Raw genomic sequence first — 21,560 nt, forward strand, 5'->3', positions numbered from 1 at the left:
AAGAGACCATAATATTGAGTTTGGGATTATAAATAAATTTCAACAACTAGCCAAATCTGTAAATAGGAACCCACAAATAACAAGGATCAAGCGTAGTGGTTATGAATCAGGCTGCGAACTACAAGGTTACCAGTTCGAAACTACTAGCTGTTCCATGGGAGACAAGATGAGGCTTTCTGCTCCCGTAAAGATTTACAGCCTCGGAAACCCTATACAGGGTTGCCATAAGTCAGAACCGACTGCATGGCACATAACCACCATCACCAGTATAGCTAAGCTTTAACTTGCATACAGGGACATTTTATTTGTCTTTCTATCCCTAGCTCAGTTGGGATATTCCATTCATTTTTAGATGAACACTAAAATTAATGATTATGTGTGAAATAGGGTATATGCAATGCCTTCTTGCTGTTGTTAAGTGTCATCAAGTCAGTTCCGACCCATAGTAATCTTTTTATAGGGGTTCTAAGCAGCTGGTGAGTTTGAACCACCAACCTTGCAGTTCAAACCAACCTTGTGGCTGAGTGCTTATCGTCCATCGCCACACCAGGACTCCATGCAATGCCTTAGAGGTCCTTAGGTAAGAGAATGGGTCTCGTTGGAGTTCCTCCATGTGATAAGAATCAGAGTTTTAGCAATGGATGAAAAATCCAGTAGCAAAGAGGTTAGTTTTAAAGGCCAATTCCCCCTCTGAAATAAATCTGAAATCAGAAAGGGACCAAAAGCCTGCAGCAGTGGGTATTTTAAACATATTCATTAATAATGGCTCAAAGTAGAGATTTATTACAGTTGAGAATAAGGAAAAAGACAGTAAATCAGTATTGGTAAGAGAAAGAGCAAAGAAAAGATATGAGTTCTTATTTAAAATGTATTCATATGCTTTATAACCGCAAAGCAGAGAATGCTATATTGAAGTTGAAAGCTGTATTTGTAGGATTGAATTCGCTTGAAGGTATGTTTTATTTCAGTATTCTTTTTGCCAACTTTTCTTTGCTTCTTTTGGACAAAAAGTTGGGAAGTGGGTTTATTGATTGTAAGCAAGAAAAGATTGCCTTAGCAAAATCTCTTCAAAAAAACATTCCTTGCTTGGAATTATGACTTGTAAAGCACTAGTTGGATCCTAGGAAAATGCTACTTTATTGGCACATATGTTGAAGAGAATAGTTTTTAAAACATTCAATTAGTTCTGCCTTAGAGATAGAATTTAAGCACATTCTGAGAAATAGGATTAAACTTGTATAAAAGCCTATGCCCCCAACTGTTGCTTGGTAACCAATTCTTTTTTTCATTTAAACTTCTTCAAGGATAATCCCACTCACTTTGGCTCTATTCCACCCAAGGAAGATAATACTATTTTTATTCAAATGAAACCATAGCACTCCCTTGTCTAAAACCCTCAGTGGCATCCTATTACTCTTGAAGTAAATACAAACTCTTTACCATGTTCTGTAGAGTCCTAAATCCTCTGGCCCTCGTCTACATGGTGAGTCTCAGCTCACTTTTCTGCTCACCTAGTCCATCATGTCCAACTCATCTGACTCTTCTAGCTCTTCTCTAGCTTGGACACCCTTTCCCCTGCCACTCTTCAATGATTCATCCAGACTCTGTTAGCTGTCACCACTTCCTCCAAGAGGCCACCCCTGACCATTCTACCCATCTCATTTCATCTGTTTGTGCTTTTTCCTGTTGCCGAGCACCATCTTAATTATTTCTGTTGCATACTTATCTGAGGTTCTAGTTGCATGTATCAATTTAGCTTCCATATTTCCCACTGGTTTGCAAGGTCTGCGGGAGCCAGAACCATGTGTGTTTTATTCATCTCTTCCTACTCAGACAGTTCTGAGTTGACCCTGACTCATGACACCCTTACGTGTGCAGCAGAACAGAATGTTGACTGGTCCCTTATCATCCTCATCTTTGTTATCATGTGCAAGCCCATACTTGCTGCTGTTGTGCCAGGGCATGTCACTGAGTGTATCCTTGGACCTCATTGGCACTCTACAGTACTGAGCATTGTGCCCTCCTTAGTGATTATTCCCTCCCTAGAGCATGTCCAAAGCAAGCAAGTTGAACAGTATTCAGTTGTAATGCATAGGTTTTCATTGACTGAGTCTCATCATTAGACTACCATGGACAGGTGCCCTTTGGTCTTCACAGTGATGTCTTTGTGTCTGACCATTTCACAGCAGATTTGTCTAATCAATAACTTGTTTTATTCCTTGACTGCTGCTTCCCATGGACATTGATTGTGGATCCAAGTAAAATGAAATCCTTAACAACTTTAATATTTTCTCCATTTATCGGGATATTATTGCGTATTGATCCAATTGTGAGTAGTTTTGTTTTCTTTATGTTTGAGTGCAATCCATACTGAAGGCTGTAGTCTTTGATCTTCATCAGTAAGATCAGAGTCCGCTTAACTTTGAGCAAGCAATGTGTGTAATTTGTATTAACAAAGGTTGTTAATGAGTCTTCCTTCAATCTTGATGCTGTGTTCTCCTTGATATACTCCAGCTTTTGGGATATTTGCTCAGCATATAGATGGAGTGAGTAACCCTCTTACAACTGCCTGATGATCATTGTGCAGGTTCTGCTTGGTCACATTGAAGTGTTCTGAAACTTCCATTCTTCTCCTAGTGCCTTTGTTTAGCCGGTAACACAAAGGCAAATATCTTTCTGGTATTTGCGGCTCTCTACCAAGATCTCCCATCCGTAACGATATCCCTCATTTCACGTCCTCTTCTGAACAGGGTTTGAGTTTTTGACAGTTCCCTGTCTATGGACTGCTATAATTGTTACAGAATTACTTTCAGTAAAATGTTACTTGCCTGTGAGACTAATGATACTGTACAATAATTTCTGCATTCTGTTGGATCGCTGTTCTTTATCATGGGTTCATATCTATCACTTAGAGGGTGGAAGTGCACCTGACCAGAGCTATGGCATTTTCAGTTGCCTCACATGCATGTAAATGCTGGACAACGACTAGAGAGACCACAAAAGAATTGATACATTGAGTTATGGAGCTTGTGGAGAATTTAGCATATACCATGGACTAAGAAAGCAAGAAACACATCTGTCTTGGAAGCAGTACATCTGTCTTGGTAGGAAGAAGTGCCTCCCTAGAAGTGAGATGGCAAGACTTCAACTCACGTACTTTGGACTTGTTATCAGGAGGGACCAGTCTCTGGAGGACATCATGCTTGGCAAAGCAGAGGGTCACCTAAAAAGAGGAAGACCCTTAAGCAAAATGGATTGTCACAGTAATTGCAACAATTCTGAAGATGAAGTTGGACCAGGTAACATTTCATTCTGCCACTTATGAGTCAGAACCAATTCAGTGGCTCCTAACATAACATTACCAGGTCACAAGGTCTTTTGGCCTATTCTAACTTACTCTGGAAGCTCTGCTGAACCCTTTCCACCATTAGTGAGGCTGCTAATATTTGAAATATCAGTGACCAACCTTCTAGCATTACAGCAAAATGCCAGCCACCACAGTACCACAAATTGAAAGGCAGGTACTGGTGGCATATAGCAGATCCTCGATAAATAGTTCTCATGAATTTTCAGTGTCATGCCTAATTTCTGACACAGAACAGGCTGTCGGTTAAAGGTTTGGGATTAAGTGTATCATGTTACCATAGGATTTAGCTAATTCATATCATCTATACAAGTACTCTTCTCTCTACCCACAACAGTATCATCTCTGCAAATGTTACTGGGTCAGGACAATGCCTGAAAACACCACCTGACATTAGGGCATGTACTGTAGAATCCAAATATGATTAACTGAAAACCTTACCACTCAACATTCGAGAGACTGATTCTAACAATTCCTTCCTCTTCTGACCTATTTCTTGATTCTGTGACAACTTTGTCGGTTTTGTCCACAGGTTGCCAAGTTGTGCTAGTAAACTGAATTTGAACTTATTTGTTTCGTCGATTTTGAACAAGTCATTGATACATTTGGCTTTGGGTTTGCCAAGGTGCACATTGTAATCTGTTGAATTCAGAGCCACTGAATGTCTTTCTTAGCTCACTGGACCCAGACAGAGCCAACAGACCGTTTGGGATTTGTAGTTTACTGTAGGATGGCAGGATTGCCGTAGGGAAATGTTTTGTCAAGATAGCACTTTGCTATAATGCAGCAGTTAAGTTCCATTGTTTAGACTCTGTGAAAATTAATTTGCAAAAATATGCAGGTCTGTTGTCTGCTCTAGTTTATATGTAAATTAGAAAATTGTGTGACAAGGATGCCAGGGATGATGGAACTCAAACATTTCCAGACTCGTTCTCCAGTAATTAGTGAGAGTGAGTCCCACTCAAGTTTCCTTTATTGCATTTATAATTTTTTTTCTCTCTCTCAAGAATTAGTTGCACCAGTCAAGTTAGAAAAAGCCACAGCATTAGCTAATCAACCATAACGACCGATTATTTTTTTTTAAATGAAAGTTTAAAAACTTGATTTGTAGGCTGGGACAACCCAGGACGCACATGTATGGCTTGAGAAGAAAGAATTCACCAGTGAGACTTTAAATATGAAAAAAATACGCAGTGCCACAGCTTGCTACAATCTCAGCTCCCCTCCCCTGAAGGGCATGAGTGTTTATAAGCCTAAGCATTGATCATATGAACGGACGGTGGTTAAATATATAGGGATATAAATAAATAGGGATACAGTACCTTTAACTCCCTTATTGTCTCATACTTAAAGCCTTAGTCTCTATATATCCCTTGCTGTGCATGCCCTCCCTGTCCTGCTGTATTCATAGTCTTCCTTCTAAAGCATTGCCCTTGGGCCACTGGTTTTGCCCTCCTTGTGGGAGATCTGGATTCAATTTCTGGCCAACACACCTCATCACAGCTAGACGTTGCTAGATACTGGACAAATTTCAGTGAGCTTCCAGACTTAAGATGGACTAACAAGAAAGACTTGGTGATCTACTTCCAAAAATTAGCCATTGAGGACTTTATGGGTGACAATGGTCCAGTCCGTAACCAGTTACAGAGATGGCACAGGACTTGGCAGTATTCCATTGTACATGGGGCACTCATGAGTCAGGGCTGACTTGAGGACATCTAACAACAGATTTTAGAGTGTACTACATTTGTAGACCTTCCCTGGTCCATTTGGCACCTGACATCTCTTCATCTTATTAATGATTGCTCCGCTAAGTTACATGCCTTCAAACTGAATTTACCTCGTCTTCTAGCTGGACTAGATCTTGTCCAGTCTAGCCAGCCCCTGGACACTATCCCTGGAGCCATTCCTCAGTGATAGTCATCTCCACCAGATCTCCTCAAGGTCCAGCAAATGCGACCCAAACATAGCTGAACTGAAGCTGTTTTTACACCCATACCGTTCTGTGGACCTCACCACAAGGCTCTTATCAAATTCTAGCTTTATTTGGACTAGTTGCCTTTCAAAGTCTTTCAATTTAAACCTTTGCCCCTGAAATTCACTGGAAAACACATGCTAGCACTTTTGATTGAGAAACAACAAGAAGCCTCACAGTGACCACGGTAGCACTTAACCCAAAATCCCCGGCAACAGTGATCTCCGCTGGTGCTCAGTCTGCTTGGGAGGACGGCAGTCTGGGCTTGAAATCTTCAGATGTGGGCACTACTCCTTACTCTGCCTCTGCCTCTGCCTCTGCCTCTGCCTCTGCCTCTGCCTCTGCCTGGCTGTGTGACCTGGACTGATGAATTTGCCTTTCTGGATATAGACTTTAATTCCTTGTGTGTATTTAGAGCGCTTGATCTCTTAGGTGGCTTCTACCTCTGAAAGACTATTAATTTATGGCTGAACTATAATCAGCAGTCCAGCACATAAACCTAGAGAACAGTGCCTTTAATGACACAGCTGAGCAGGACGGAGTATTTCTCGATTGTTCCTCAATTGGCTGAGCAGGTGGTTAGAACCAGTCACATAGGCCTTGATAGTGAAGTGGGGATAGATATTAAGTCCCCAAACTGTTTGTCATAAAGAACCCCATTCCCAATAAAAGCAAAGGCAGATGTTCACATAAAGTTTTTGCTATTTGTGCTTTTGTGGGGAATTTTTTTGGTATAGTGTTTATTGGAAAGTCACAACAGCATTTGCCTCTCCAGATTGCCCCTTTAACGGCAGTCTTGCAGTCCGTTTATGGGCTTGGCATTGTTTTCATTTAATGATTTTCATGGGAGTAGATGAAATGCAATGTGTACCAGCTGTACCTACGTTTATAACACAGCTGCCTCCCAGAGAAGATTCCCTCAGATATCATAGGTGTCCTGATGGTCAGAGAGACACTTGACATTACCTTTCAAAGGTAAAGGGGCCTCTATTAGTTCTATGTGGTTGCTGTCACACTGTATGGCTGTAAACATCTCAAATGTCCTGCCTAGAGCTCTGGAGGTAAAAACTCTGAAATGAGTCTTAAGAAGTGAACAGCAAGGTCTTGGCAGTCTCTCAAGGAGAATCCCGGTTTCTAGAGGCTGCCTGCATCCCTTGGCTCATGGCCCCTTCCTCTGTCTGCAAAGCTAGTACTGTAGCATCTTGTCTCCTCTCTGGCCTCTTTCTGTCCTTTGGTATTCTCTCTCTGCCTCTGAACCTCCTGTCTCCCATTTGTAAAAGCTTTTATAAATTTATTGGGGCTATTCAAATAATCCAGAATAATCTCCCAATCTCAAAATCTTTAATCACATGTGCACAGTCCTTTTTGCCATGTAAAATGACATTCGCAGGTTCTGTGGATGATATTGTGGACATCTTTAAAGCACCATTATTATGTTTTTTTATCAAACAGCCACAGAAATCAACCAAGGCCCAAAGGATAAAATGACTTGTCTAGATTCGCATAGATACCATAATTTTCTGCAAATAATATGTATGTTATATATTTTTTATACCAGGCACATTATTTTCAGAAGCTCAGTGTGTGTGTGTGTGTGTGTGTGTGTGTGTGTGTGTGTATAAAACATGTTGCTGACTTCAATTTCAATTCTTTCTTCTGACAAATGGATTTAATGTTAAGTCTTTGTTTTGGTGCCTGTTGACTCTTAGCTTTGGTTCCTAGCAGCACCTCCCTAGTCTCCCCTGGAGTTTCTTAAGCAGCCTCTTCCCTGCTTTGCAAACTGTTCTCTCTAGTACAGGGAGAAATCATTGTTTCCTCCCTGGAAACAGCTCTCACCAGGGCAGCTGGTCCCAGCCCAAGGATGTTGAGTCTCCACCCCTAGGCCAGAGAAACCACTCAGAGATCGAGCTGTGCACCCACCAATCTCCAGCTGTTTGAATCTCCCATGGGGTGGGTGTGAGTGCCTTTGGCACAGAGGAGTCATGCATCTCTCACTCAAACAAGACAAGTACAACTGGCCATCCAGGGTCCCCAAAGGGCCAGGGTTGTACCTGCTCCCACACCATCCTACCACCCTGCTGTGAGTTGGGGCCATTACTTACAGGGTCCAGGTGCTCATGGACCTCGACCACCAGCTACCACGGGACCAGCAGATACTTGGGCTATGAACAGCCCTCCCACAAACCCTTCTCTCATCGCTGTTGCAACTCCCTGGGACAGAGCAACTACAAGGAGCGCCATCATTCTCAGACCCAGTCGCAAACTGCCCCAGAGCAAACACACAACTTCAGCTTATTTTTCTATTATTAGAATACCACCCAACTTGAAAGGAGCTCTGGTAGAGTGGTGGGTTACTTTGGGCTGCCAACTGCAAGGGCAGAAGTTCAAATCCACCAGCTGCTCCGTGGGAGAGAGATGAGGTTTTGTGCTTCTGTAAAAATTTACAGCCTTGAAAATGCTACACAAGGTCTCTATGAGTTGGAACCAACGATGACATACTACCATGACCACCGCCACCTGAATTGAGTCATGATGTGGTGCTGTAGGATAAGCACTGGACTTCTAAACACAGGGTCAATAGTTCACACCTACCAGCCTCTCCTAGGAAATCCTATACAGTGCAGCCAGAGTGCTCCTTAGAGGCCAAGATGGCCAAACTTCGTCTTTCATACTTTGGACATGTTGTCAGGAGGGAACAGTCGCTGGAGAAGGATATCATGTTTGGTAAGGTGGAGGGTCAGAGAAAAAGAGGAAGACCCCCAACGAGACGGATTAGCCAAGTGGCAACATCTATGGACTCAAGTGTGGCAACAGTAGTGAGGTTGGCCCAGGATCGGACATTGTTTCATTCTGTTGTGCATAAGGTCGCTATAGGTCAGTGCCGACTCCATGGCACCTAACAACAACAACAACAACAACATATTTGATCTTGTAGGTTTGTTTTCTTTAAATACTTCTATATCTGGAGTGAGTAATGAGTGGTTTTCGCATGTATGTTAATCTCAGGTGGTTGGTTTTCAGTCCGAAGAGCATCCTTTAGCATTTTTTTGTTATCATGTTAAGTTGTAAAGTTGGTCTTGTTATTAAAAATTTGCTAAATTTGTTTATCTAAAAAGGTCCTAATTTCACCATTGTATCTAAGGGACAACTTTGCTGGGCATATGGTTCTTTGTTGGCAGTTTTTTCTTTCACAGTTTTGTCTATGCCCTCCATTGCCTTCTCTCCTGCATCGTTTCTGCTAAGATATCAGAGCTTCGTCTTACTGGTTCTCCTTTGTATGTAACTTGTTTTTCTGAGCGCTATCAAGATTCTTTTCTTGTCTTTAGTTTTGGAAAGTTTAATATGATATGGCTTGGTGATTTTGTTTTGTGATCTATCCTGTTTGGAGTTAGTTCAGCTTCTTGTATGCTTATCTTCTCGTCTTTCATGATGTTAGAGAAGTTTTTTTCCAACAACTCTTTGAGAATCTTCTCTGTGCTTTTATTGCCTGCTTCTTTTCTGGAATTCCAGTCAGCTGTAAATTATTCCTCTTTATGGTGTCCCACACAAATCTTAGGCTTTGTTTGTTTTTTTGTGTGCATGTGTTTTTTTTCCTATAGTTTTTTTAGTATACTAGTATTGAGAGATTTATCTTCAAGCTCACTAACTCGGGCTTCCATAGCTTCAGATCTGTTCCTTTGCTCTTTCAATGCATTGTCCATGTCTGAAATCTTACTACTAAGCTTCTGGATTTCTAATTGCAGGTTTTGTGTTGTTTCAAAATTTGCATTTATTTTGTGTGTTCCTATATTTTCCTGAAGTCTTCTAAAAATAAATCTTTTTTGTTCTCACTTTCCTTGATCTTTATGGCAATTCTTTGTGTTGTTATTGTTAAATGCTGTCAAGTCAGTTCTGACCTGTAGTGACCCTGTAAAGGGTTTCCAAGAAGCAGCTGGTGAGCTTTAACCTCTGACCTTGCAGATCAAACCAACTTTGCAGTCCAGGGAATTAACCCACGGTGCCACATGTAAATACCATTCTTTCTAATTCTTCTTCAGTTAGTTCCATTACCCTCTTTCCCCACAGACACTTTTTTTTAATCTGCATTTTGGTCATTTGTTTTTGTCATTCTCTCTTGTTTCTTTTTATGAGATAAAACTATCTATTGTCTCTGGGATGCTGTGGTGTTTTCATATTTGTATTTAATTGATGATGATATGTTGATGTGTTGTTAGACTCTCACCAACTGTCTCCTTTGGGTGTAGTTAGAGAATGGAAGTGTGTGTAATGTTGATGCACCATTCGTACACCTCAGTTTAGGTGGCATTGACTGGTGTTGACTGCTATCTATCATTGATGATGTTTAGAAAATAGTACTGACTGTTACCAGTAGATGGAGCTCCAGAGGATACAGTTATGGCTGGGCTATTTGGGCATGGCTATTGTCTCCTGTTTGGTGGGAAAGAGACATCCCTCCCCCCACCGCCACACTGCCACACACACCAAGGAGCAAACCAGAATAAATAAGTAAGCAACAATGAAAAGAGAAAATAATACAGGAGAAAAGATCATTAAAAACATGCATGGACTGGAGAAAAAGAATATATTAATTAAAAAGAAAAAAAGAACGGGAAAATGGAGCTATAGAAGAGAAAATAAAAAGAAGAATAAAAATGACACTAACCCTCAGACAAGCTATATAGAGAGAAGATAAAGAGTGAGTAGAGAGTAGTAAAGAAAGCTCAGGGGACAGTGGGGAGAGGGGAAATGAGAGACAGAAGGAAAGAAGGAAAAACAAAAGCAGAGATAGGATAAAATTCAAGGGAATGGAAAGAGAAGAGATAGAAAGAATAAACAAACAAAAAATGAAACAAGAAGTAAGGGGGGAACCCCAAAGCAAAGCAAAACAAAAAACAGTGCAGCTGTTAGACCCAGAGTGGAGAAAACTCTGGGTGGGGCTCCTGCAAGCCAAAGATCTCACAAGATGGGTATGGGAAGGATATGATAGCAGAGTTACAAGCCCTGATTTAATTCCTTTTGGCTTCAGTGTTAATCTATGTTCAGAATCCAGAAATAGTTCATAGAGGCTTTTGTGGAGCTACCTCAGTGCCAGCTAGGACCACAGGGCAATTGGAGATAGGGTGACTGGTTAAATGCTGGTCTGGTTACTCTATAGATTCTGTAGGTCCTAAGCCAAGCCCACCTGAATCCAGGCACCAAAATGATACATTAAAGTAGCACAGCAGGCCCCCGCCTCACAATGGCATGGTTCCCAATCATGTGACTCAGAACTCCCAGAGAGCAGGAATTGTGCTGGGAGTAGATGAGGGTGGGATGTGGCCATAGCTCTGGTCACCAGAGGATCATGGGTTGGGGTGGGGAAAGGAATTGCCTGTGTGGATCTGCTCTGACAGGCCTCCTTCAGTTGCCAGAGCTGCTTATGAGCAGCCTTTGTGAAGGTTTAAGCTGGTCACGCTGCATCCCTTTACTAGTCAGTCTCCCTCTCTCATCATCCCCATTCAGCTGTCCTCCCAGCAAGCACTCCATCCACTTCTGTAACCTTTCTTCTGAAGTGAAGGTTCCAAGACTTTTATCTGTTTCTGTTTTATTTCATCTGTTGTATCATTGTTGTAGAGGGTCCGTGTAGTACATCTGCCTAGTCCGCCATCTTGCTAGAAGTCCTGTATTTATATTTAAACGATGATTGTATGTTGATGTGTTCTTATTCTCTCTCAAACGGTCTCCTTGTGGGTGTAATTAGAGAATGGAAATGTATGTACTGTTTTCCATTCACCATTCATGCAGCTTTAGTTTAAGATGAGTTTGGCTGATGTTAATTGATGTCTGTTGTTGACCAGGTGCTATAGGATCTGGTATTGACAACTGTCCAGTTGGTGGAGCTGCAGAGGGTATGGTGTAGCTGACTTGTATGGATATGGTTGCTGTCTTGCATTTGGTAGGGCAAGAGTAGGAAACACACACAGGAAAATAAAACAAACAAGTAAACAACAGCAAAGGGAGAATATAATAAAAGAAGAAAAATAAAAAAGCAAAAAGGACAGCAACAACAACAAAAAAGAATCGAATAACTAAAAAGAAAAGAGGAACAGAAAAATAGAGGTTGGTACTTAAGGAAAACGGAATAAAATAAAAGGAAGGGGAAAAAACTAAAAAATAAAAGAAAGGAGAGAAGGAAAAAGAGATGAGAGAATATTAAAGAAAAATCAAGAGGGAAAAAGAAGAGAGTGGGAATGACAAACAGAAGAAAAGAAAAATAAAAGCTGAGATAGAAAGAATAAAAATTAAGGAATGGGAAAGAAAGGAAAAAGGAGAAGAAAGATTAAGCAAGCAAAAACAACAGAACAGTGAAGGGAAAAATAAGCCCAACAACAACAACAACAACAACAACAACAACAACAACAGAAGTGCGGTTATTGAACCCAGAGAAGAGAAAACTCTGGGGCTCCTGCCAGTCAAGGAACTCAGAGGTGGATGGAGGACTGAGTTCTCAGGCCTAGATTGAGTTCCTATAGGCCGAGGTGTTGTCTATGATCAGCACACCCAATCCAGCAGTAGCTCATGGAGGCCCTTCAGATTACTAGTTTCACTGGCAGTTAGAAGGTTCCTGCTAGTCTGATGTCCATGTGAATCCAGATGCCTAAGTGGGCACCCATCTCAAACTGACTCTAACCAAGCAACTCAGAACTCCTGGAGAGCAGGGTTTGCACTGGGAATAGATGAGGGTGGGGTTTGTCCTTTGTTATACAGGAGAGTGTGGGGAACAAGAAAAAAATCCCACCTTTTCCATTACCTGTGTGAATCTGCCATCTGTCTGTCTCTCCAAAGCTATTCACACAGGTTCAAGACGGGTGCACTTCGTCTGGCTCACAGTCCATTCACCAGTTACTCTCCTTTCACCAGCCCTTCTCAGCTTCTCCTTCCAGGAGATATTCAGTCCACTTCTCTAACCTTTCCTCTGAAGCTCAGGGTTCCAGGACCATCTTTTGTGTCTGTTTTCATTTGGCCTCCCACCTCTTTGTTGTAGAGGGTCTGTGTAGTGTGTCAGCCTAGTCCGCCATCTTGCTGGAAGTCTCTACTGGGTCTCTCATATAGTATCTCTGACAAGTATTTTCTGGATTCCTCGCTTGATTCGGTTTTCTCAAGCCATGCTATGAGCAGATGAAGACTGCTATAAATTAAAAACTGTTATATTGCATTGAGTTCCTGAGAGGACAGGTATATTAATAAAGGTGTGGCTCATTAGGCTCATCTTCTCTAGGAATCCCCCTGTAACTCCCATTTGCCTTCCCTCAGGATTGAGGGTCCCTTATCTGTAGTCCCATAACACATTTGACTTAGTCTGTTACTAGTATGTTAATAAGGAGCCTTGGTAGGATTATGAGCTGCGCTGCTAACCACAAGGTCAGTAATCTGAACCTACCAGTACTCTGTGGCTTTCTGCTCCTGTAAATATCTTGTTGTTGTTGTTGTTAGGTGCCATCGAGTCGGTACCTACCTATAGCGACCTTATGCACAGCAGAACGAAACACTGCCCGATCCTGGGCCAGCCTCACTACTGTTGCCACGCTTGAGTCCATCTATACTGCCACTTGGCTAATCCATCTTGCTGCGGATCTTCCTCTTTTTCTCTGACCCTCCACCTTACCAAACACGATACCCTCTGCAGTGACTGGTCCCTGCTGACAATATGTCCGAAGTATAAGAGACGAAGTTTGACAATCTTGGCCTCCAAGGAGCACTCTAGCTGCACTTCTTCCAAAATGGATCTCTTGGTTCTTTTGGCAGCCCACGGCACTTTCAGTATTCTCCTCCAACACCGTAACTCAAAAGCATCAATTCTTCTCTGGTCTTTCTTATTGTTGTTGTTATGTGCCATGGAGTCGATTCTGACTCATAAGGTTACCAAGGCTGTAAATCTTTACGGGAGCAGAAAGCCTCATCTTTCTCCCACAGAACAACTGGTCGTTTCGAACTTCTGACCTTGCAGTTCACAACCCTATTCATAAGCATTACACTACCAGAGCTCCTTGGTCTTCCTTGTAACAGCCTCAGAAATCCTGTTACAGGGTCCCTGTGAGTTAAAACCAACTTAGTGGTATACAACCACACCAAAACCAATGTGGTAATGTTGTGTTTCTTCACAATTCATCCTTGTACCTTCAGGACCTAACCCTGGGATACATATCATGGATAAAAGGGTGAATGAATGCTTAGGTATCTCAGAATGAGTGAATGAATATGGAAGAAAGGTAAGTCCAGTACCTCCTTGGGAATACTGAGAGAAGCAGGAAAAAGGTGAAGATCTAATCTCTGATCTTCACTGGCATTAAATTCGTGTGCTGACTCCCTTTCACTCTGCTCACTTTTGTAAAAGAAGAAAATAGAAATAAAAAATTGAATAGATATGTATTCAAATAATTGCTTTAATTTGATGCTGAAAGCAACTAGAGGGTTCTCCCCTGGATAGTTGCGCTCAGCCCTGAATGTCATTCTTTCTGCCCATCCAGTGAACACATTCTTCAGCTGCTGGTCCATTAGGTTAATGATCTGTGTTGGACTAAACAAGGACAAAGCCAAGTTGCCAAACACCTGTCAGGCCTTAATGGTGGACCATACAAATAATTCACTCTCTTGCTTTGACTACTCTGCACACCAACACCTCACAGAAGTCAAGCACCATGCTCTTTGAAAAGCTTGGAATACCATCTAGATAGAGTAGGGTGGACTCTCACAGCAATCAGCCAAATAAAGCAGAGCATTAGTCCAAGAATTGCTAAATATCTGCTGTGGCTCATATATGTTGTAAAGACGAGGTAGTTCCACTATTTTGCCTTCTCATTCTTTAAGCATTAATGCTAACTACACAGGACAGATAGACCTAGAACAAGAAAAGCTGACCTGAAGACATAACATGCAGAGAAATCAAGGCGATTCTGGCCAGGAAAATCCCATAGCAAACCCCAGGGATCTCTAGGGTGTAATCCATTTTCTCTCTCTCTCTCTTTTTTGCAAAGCCTTGATTTTTACCTGTTAGGTACCATAGTTCCTCAACCTTCCTCCTAGCCTAATGCTACAATTTCTTTTTTTTTTTAATTTCTAGTTCCTTCTTTCTGGGGATTGGTGAACTCAGCTTGGAATCTTTGCTCTGTGGGGAAACGACAGTCACCAGTCAACATAGAGACCAGCCACATGATCTTCGACCCCTTTCTGACGCCCCTTCGCATCAACACCGGGGGCAGGAAGGTAAGCATCTGTGGGATTTCCATAGTGAAGTTGAGGAGGAGGGAGATGCTGACTTTGAAGACTAATTCTCCAGTCTTCAATCTCTGTGATGTCTTTGTATTTCCACCGAGGAATATCACAGTCCTCAGGATTGCTGTCAACAAAAATAATTACGTCTACATTGTGCTTTTTCTCCCAAGCCAGTCAAACCCTCATGTTTCTAATTACTCTGCACCCCCAGGAGGTTGCTGGGAGTCCCATCCCTTGGTACCCCATGAAGGTCAGAAAGCAGAACTGCCTTTTCCCCTGTGTAGAGAGCATGCTGCGAAAAGTCAGTATTCTCAGATGTCTCTTCCCTGAGATTTCTTTTAACCTCAACAAAGTGAGGAAAAGAATTTTAACAGAAGTGAAATGAGACGTTTATCATCCTGGGAGGAAAAACAAACAAACAAAAATCACTTTAGATGATTTATAAGAAAATCAATAATTAATTTTCCTAGGGGTGTCTTGCTGGGTAAGAATGGTTGCTCCTACACAGAAATGCTGAGTTCTGCTTTGTGCATCTCACCTCTCTGTCCCTCCTGCTCTCCACCTCCAGATGATGAGTTCTTCCTTCGAGTATGGAAGGGCATCATGTACAAAGGGTTTTCTCTAAGAGAAACAGCATTTCTCTTGTGGGCTCATTCCTATTTGGTTTCTTTTTACTGTTGAGTAGATTGTTGAAGGTTAAAAAAAAAAAAGTTGGAAAATTGTATTTGAAGGTAATTTAGCTGTTGTGAACTCAAGAGGAATGGAAAGTCATTTGTGTGCAAGAAATTGAGGTTAAAATTACAGACAACTTTTGCTACTGTTGGTGGCTGATTCACCGATGTTTGGACTCTTTGGGGCTCTGCACACTTTGCCTCATATAGCCTATGCACCATTCTTGCCACTGAGTTTATAATGTATCCCCCCTACCTTCTGCTGTATTGGAATTTTTCCTATCACATAACTGGCAAAAGAAAAGAAAAACAACCTAATGACTTATCAAAGAGTTGTTAGTGACTTTGACTTAGGTCATGAGGGGAATTGTAAAAGATGTTGCCAGTGATTGGGATTATTTAGCTACAAAGTATTTCTCTGCTGCTTTGAATATGACTTGGGAACCATTTTTATAGAAAGGTCCGATGTAGGTCATTTCATTTATTGGTCTGATTCTTTAGAAAGTCTATTTTAATGATTGTTCCATATGCAGTTTTATTTTTATCAATCATAAAAGGTCCTTGACATGGATTGTACAGATACCTCTATTTTAGCAGGAACATCATTCATTTAAAGCCAAGGAGCATGCATGAGCTCATGGTCAGTGTTTTAGAAGGGAAATTTGCTCTTGGGGTTAAAAATTTAACCATTCTTTTTTTTTTTTTTTCTGGGAGAGGATCATGTAAAGAGCAATTGTATTCTAAGGCAAAGAAAAAAAATAGTGAAAGAGAGCCCAAAGTACATAGAGCTTGGTCCCTAAACTCTGGAAAGTTCCTAAAGGATGCTTTCCAGCAAGACTAAAACACAGATAGCCAAGATGGGGGTTAATAGGAAGGGAAGGGAGGAGACATCAGGGCCAGCTCATTAGGCTGTAGTACAGCCCATTTTTATAGGGTTTTTTAAGTAAAGGGTATCTTAGTAGCTCAATCCAAAAAGTGGCAAGAGAACACACCTCATGGATATTTAATTTTCATTTTTCGTCAGAAACTTAGAGGAACATGTTGATGTGAAAGGAAAAAAATAAAACTAAAACATTAACTCCAAGACAGCATCTTTCTAAAACTGGAGACGGCTTAGTGTTAAAAGTCATTTACATGCTGGTAGGTTCTTTGTTTTCTTTGAACAAGTGTTTTTTTTGTTTTGTTTTTTTTTCCCAGTTCAGTATATTGTACCTGATCCAAATCAATTTTTAAATGCTTTGGAGTTTGGACTGTTGGAAACATTTACTTTTGAAAATGTAAATGTTTATACCTGGCACAATTTGTGTTGCCAGCTGTTTGAAGAGCCAAGAGTGGTCAGATGGTTCCCTTTGCATTTGTAAAAGGTGGAAAATGAAAAATAGCTGGTAAGAGGATAAACTGGTGATGCAACCATAGGAGCCCTGGTGGCGTGTTGGTTAAGTGCTTGCTTGGCTGCTAACTGGGGGAGAAGGATGTGGCAGTCTGCTTCCATAAACATGACAGCCTTGGAAACTCTATATGGGGCCATTCTACTCTGTCTTACTGTTGTTTTTATGTGACATTGAGTTGGTTCCGACTCATAGCAGCCCTGTATAGGGTTTCCAAGAATAGCTGGTGGATTTGACCCACAGACCTTGCAGTTAGCGGCCCCATATTTATCCTACAGAGCAGCTCCAGGACTCCACTCTGTCCTATAGGGTTTCTGTAAGTCAGCATTGAGGCTACAGCTATGGGTTTGGTTTTTCATTTGAAATGAAACAATGTTTGAACTTGATACAAACTAAATCATGTTTTTAATATTTTTAACAGTGGTGTTTAATGAGCTGGAGGCTCAGTTTCGGAGGTGGGCCTTTCACTATTACCCTGAATTTAGTTTTACTGTAAAGAACTGTGTATACAACTTGAAAATGTTTGAAAACCAGCCTGCAAGACTGAAAGATTTTGTAGAATTTGGGGAAAATGCCAGATGTTTGTCTGAGGTCAACTGGGTATCATCAAAGCCTACTTACTTAACGTGTTCTTGGTCACATTTTTATCCATGAACAATTTTCCTGCATATGTTTAAATGTACCTGCTGCACAAATCCATGACACATCTCTGTCCTAGCCCCTGACTTGTGTTACTGCATTCATTTTCATGTACTTTACTTGGCATTGGGCTCGCATGATGGGTTAAGAACCTTGTTGGCATGGACCAAGGCCAAAATTCAACCACAGCACAAGAACAACAAAAAAGAATCATGATTAGATCATGGCCCGAACACAGTGTCTTGGACATGACAGGAAACATTCATTGTTACTAAGTAGTGAGATTTTTTTCAGTTACTTATTTTGCATGTTAGTTTCCCCCAATCTTCTTTTTGTCCTTTTTTCTTGTTTGTAGGAGGATATATTTTTTTTTTCACCCAGTGCTATGTATGTGACATATAGGACTCTTATAGATAAAATGCAAAATAATTCTATTTCTTAAACAATACTCTTTAAGGTTGGGTTTCATATGGAGATAAGAATTCTAGCTTTTAACCAATCCTTTACCCTGTCCTACAACAAATTAAATCTCCATTATGGTGTATGTATTCACAGAATTAAATATATGAACTCCTTGTGTGGTGCTGTATGATCAACATTGGACTATGAACCACAGGTTGGTGGTTCAAACCTACCAGCTGCTTTTTGGAAACCATGTACAGGGTCGCTGTGAGTTAGAACCAACTCGATGGCACTTAAAAACAGCGATATATGTGTGTGTGAAAAAAAGCATGAAGGAGGTAACTGATGCATCCAAGACACTTTTTCACAACCTCAAATCATTAATAATTTCTATATATGAAAATTTGGATTATGATATCATTGGTGTGTTACATCCAGTTCAAGTCCGACCAACTATTTTAAAGATCTAGACCTGTCAGTCATTGGTACAAATTCACATTCATTTTGACTTTTCCTTGTCTCTTTGCTCCTGCCAGAATGGGTGTACATGATATGTTTTTGTGTTATTTCTAATGTGCTGATTCGATAGGTAAGCTTAGCAATTAGAAAATGGAAATATAGAGTGATAAGATTACTCCTTAGTGAAATAGGAATAACCACACTTGATGATTTGGGGGCAGTCACTCCTATATGCATTTGCCTTGCAGCGTTCTCTGCTGCAGGTAGGCCAAGGACAAAGTGCATTTTGCTTTCATGGAGGAGATGTGGCATAGTACATAGATGGACTCGGTACTGATCTGAAAGAAGAAAGACTATGTTAGCATGAAGTCTAAAACCCATGCTGATTCCACAATTTTTACCCAAAATTACTTCAGGCATCCTTTGTCACCTTTTAGTTCTTTCAAGAAAATGGACATTTCAGTAATTGATGGCATGAGGATTTGTTCATAATATGTATAATATGAAATGTAGGATCTAAAATGATTTACTTAATGATCCCAATTTGTGGGGTAAAGTGCCCGTGATGTGCATAGAATAGAGATTGACATTACAGTAATATAATTTTCTGTCTACTCTCAGGTTTCTGGGTATTCTCTATAGTAAGCCTGCATTAATTCAGTAATCCGAAAGAAAAAAAAAAGAGATTTTTAATCTATCTTTCCAATTAGGTGAAAATATAAGGCATTTCAAACAGTTCATGGGAAATTCCATGATCTTTTCATTCTACTTTTCCATGAACTCTTTGAAGCCCCTCATATATTTGGAGTTGGTAGATGTAATCATTACAAGAATGACCTGCCACCCAAAGGTGTTGGGAGCATGGTGGCACTGTAGGATAATCACTGAACTGTGAACCACAAAGTCCATGGTTCAAGCCCACCAGCTGCTCCCCAGGAGGAAAATGAGGCTTTCTGCTTCCACAAAGATAGAAAGCCCAGAATCCTTTACACAGGGTCACTGTGAGTTGGAACTGATTGGACAGTGTTGAACAACAACAAGGACTTGTAGTGATGTTACCTTAGGTGGAAAATTAATATTTGCAGGCATGATCAAATTAAGGATCCTTACATATGAAGATTATTCTGGGTTACCTGGGTATAGGAGGAAGTGAGGGCTAAAGGTAGGAAAGCTAGAGAAGACGATGTGAGAATGGATCATAGAGGTCCAAGTCCTGTGGGACTATGAACCAAAGAATGCACGCAGCCTCTCCAAATACAAAAAGGCAAAAGAAAACAAAACAAAACACCAACAACTCCCCGGAACCTAAAAGGAACAGCATCCCTGTCAATAATTTTAGCCCTGAGAGACTGATTTCAGACTAGTAGCTTCCAGAATGTAAAAGCATAAATTTGTGTTGTTTTAAGCCTTGAGGTTTGTGGTAACTGATGACCACAGCAAAAGGAAGGTACTACAGTAGGTGCTGACCGGAAGAGTTTCGCTGTTTAATCACCACCAATCAACAAATCACTGTTAAAAACTTGGGTGCTTACATAAAATAAATCTTGAAATATATTTCTTCTTTATGATGAGAAAAATAAAAGTGAGCTTAATTACGAATGTGTTGAATCTTAGATTTGTGAGTCTGCCTTTAGAAGTAGCTAGTGTGATGTCCCATCGGGCTGGAGTATCTCGGTGTTTCCCACAGGTGCTGTCAGACTCTTTCTGGGTGGTATCAACTCCTGACCTTTCCTCAGATAGGCCCTGTGTTTGGTCTCTGTTGCAGGGTACGTGTCCAAAAGTTCCATTAGCTTGTCATTCCATTTGTTCTACCAATTTTTTGAAGTCCCTTATAAATCTTTGGATTGAAACTAGTTCCTGATATGAGTGAAGGTTCCAGAGTCTGGAAATTCTGGGGGAAAAGTCATAGACCTTAGCCCAGTGTCATAATTCAACATACAAGGAGCAGAGAAAGAAAGGGAAGGCTGCCCTTCCATAGTCCCTGAGATCCCATATCTCAAATTAGAGTAGGCTTTCTTCCATTAAGTCAGTGTTTTAGTTGGTTGTTTCAGTTTTGTGTTTTTGCTCAGTACATTGCCAGAATTACGACTTCTCAGGAATAGACTCTGGTACCTCCACCTACCATGGTAATGTTGCGGCAGCGCGAGTCAGAAAGAACTCAACTCCGAAAATTAAAGAGCAAAGTTTATTTCCAGTGGCTGGAGTGTCAGCTCAAGCCCAAATCACTCTGACCCCGAAGTGAGGAGGGTAACAGCGTTTTATACAAGAAACACAGAGCGGTTAGAACACACAGACTTGTCTTGTCAGCTGGTATGGTAAATTACAGCAGAGCCTTATCCTGTGTAAGTGGGAGTAAACCCACCAATAAACCCTTATCTTGGTTGTATGAATGGGCTACGTTTTACCCTGTTTGTTCAGGTGTCCTTGGGTCATGTGGCCTTCTAGGTTTTTCTGTAAGAAGTTTATTTATTGTTTTCCATAGGGTGAGGTTGGGGGGAAGGAGAGCAGAGTGAGTTATGCTATAATATTTCAAATGGAGTTGTTAGTTATACTATGATATTTCAAATGGGGGCTGTTAATTGTACTACGTGTCATCCTGACTTCTGAATATATGGAACTGGATTCGGTGAACATTCCCTCTGGAAAGAGATGGGATATGTAAATAGGATGAGTTGTTGAGACTTCTGAAAAGGACCGAAATGGGTAAGGGTAGAGATGCTTGTCAGAACCTGGGGATACAGCCCATGACATATCTGTCATCTGACATGCTTCTTCAATCCCAGTCCTTATTTCTGAATATTCAGCCTCTGTCATCGTGTAGAAGGCCTGGTGTGGCACTGTGGGATAATGCACTAGACCTCAAGGCTTATGGTGGACATATGTTAAAACACAGATGTCACTTTTGTTGTTAAGTGCAGTTGAATCTGTTCCAAATCATAGCAACCTTGTATAGGGTTTCCGAGGAGCAGCTGGTGGGTTTGAACCACCGACCTTATGGTTTACAGTCCAGTGCTGATCTCACAGTGCCACACAGTAAGGAATGTTATTTACATTTGTGATTAAAACCTTACCTCACTTCTCTCTCTGCTTTTTAAAAAATGTGTCCATAGCCTGATAGCAAAATTTAGTTGATCACAAAGATTTACTGCCATTTATAACATGCATCTTTCTGTGTGAGGTATGTATGTCCGTGACATATGTTTGTGATAACTTTGGGGAGGAAATAACAGAAACACAGAAACTACAGGAAACAATGAACTTAAATAACTGCTCCAGACAATGCTGGAACCGCTATTAAGGAGGCGGAACAGTAATTACCAAATCAATCATTTTGGCAGTAATTTTTAATGGGGGTAACCAAGCTTTATGGAGGCAGCAGGATATGCGCTAATGTTGGAAGGTAGGTAGAG

At 41.0% G+C, this 21,560-nt stretch overlaps 1 protein-coding gene across 1 annotated transcript in view; it reads left to right on the forward strand.

The window, feature by feature from the left end:
- Window positions 1–21,560, forward strand: part of CA10 (carbonic anhydrase X) — a 683,978-nt gene that overhangs the window by 287,587 nt on the left and 374,831 nt on the right. Inside the window, exon 4 of the mRNA XM_006832414.1 lies at window positions 14,440–14,582. Coding sequence (XP_006832477.1) covers window positions 14,440–14,582 — 143 coding nt within the window. The remainder of the gene's footprint in view (window positions 1–14,439; window positions 14,583–21,560) is intronic.

This window comes from Chrysochloris asiatica, unplaced genomic scaffold, assembly GCF_000296735.1.
Source record: "Chrysochloris asiatica unplaced genomic scaffold, ChrAsi1.0 scaffold00007, whole genome shotgun sequence".
Taxonomy (NCBI): domain Eukaryota; kingdom Metazoa; phylum Chordata; class Mammalia; order Afrosoricida; family Chrysochloridae; genus Chrysochloris; species Chrysochloris asiatica.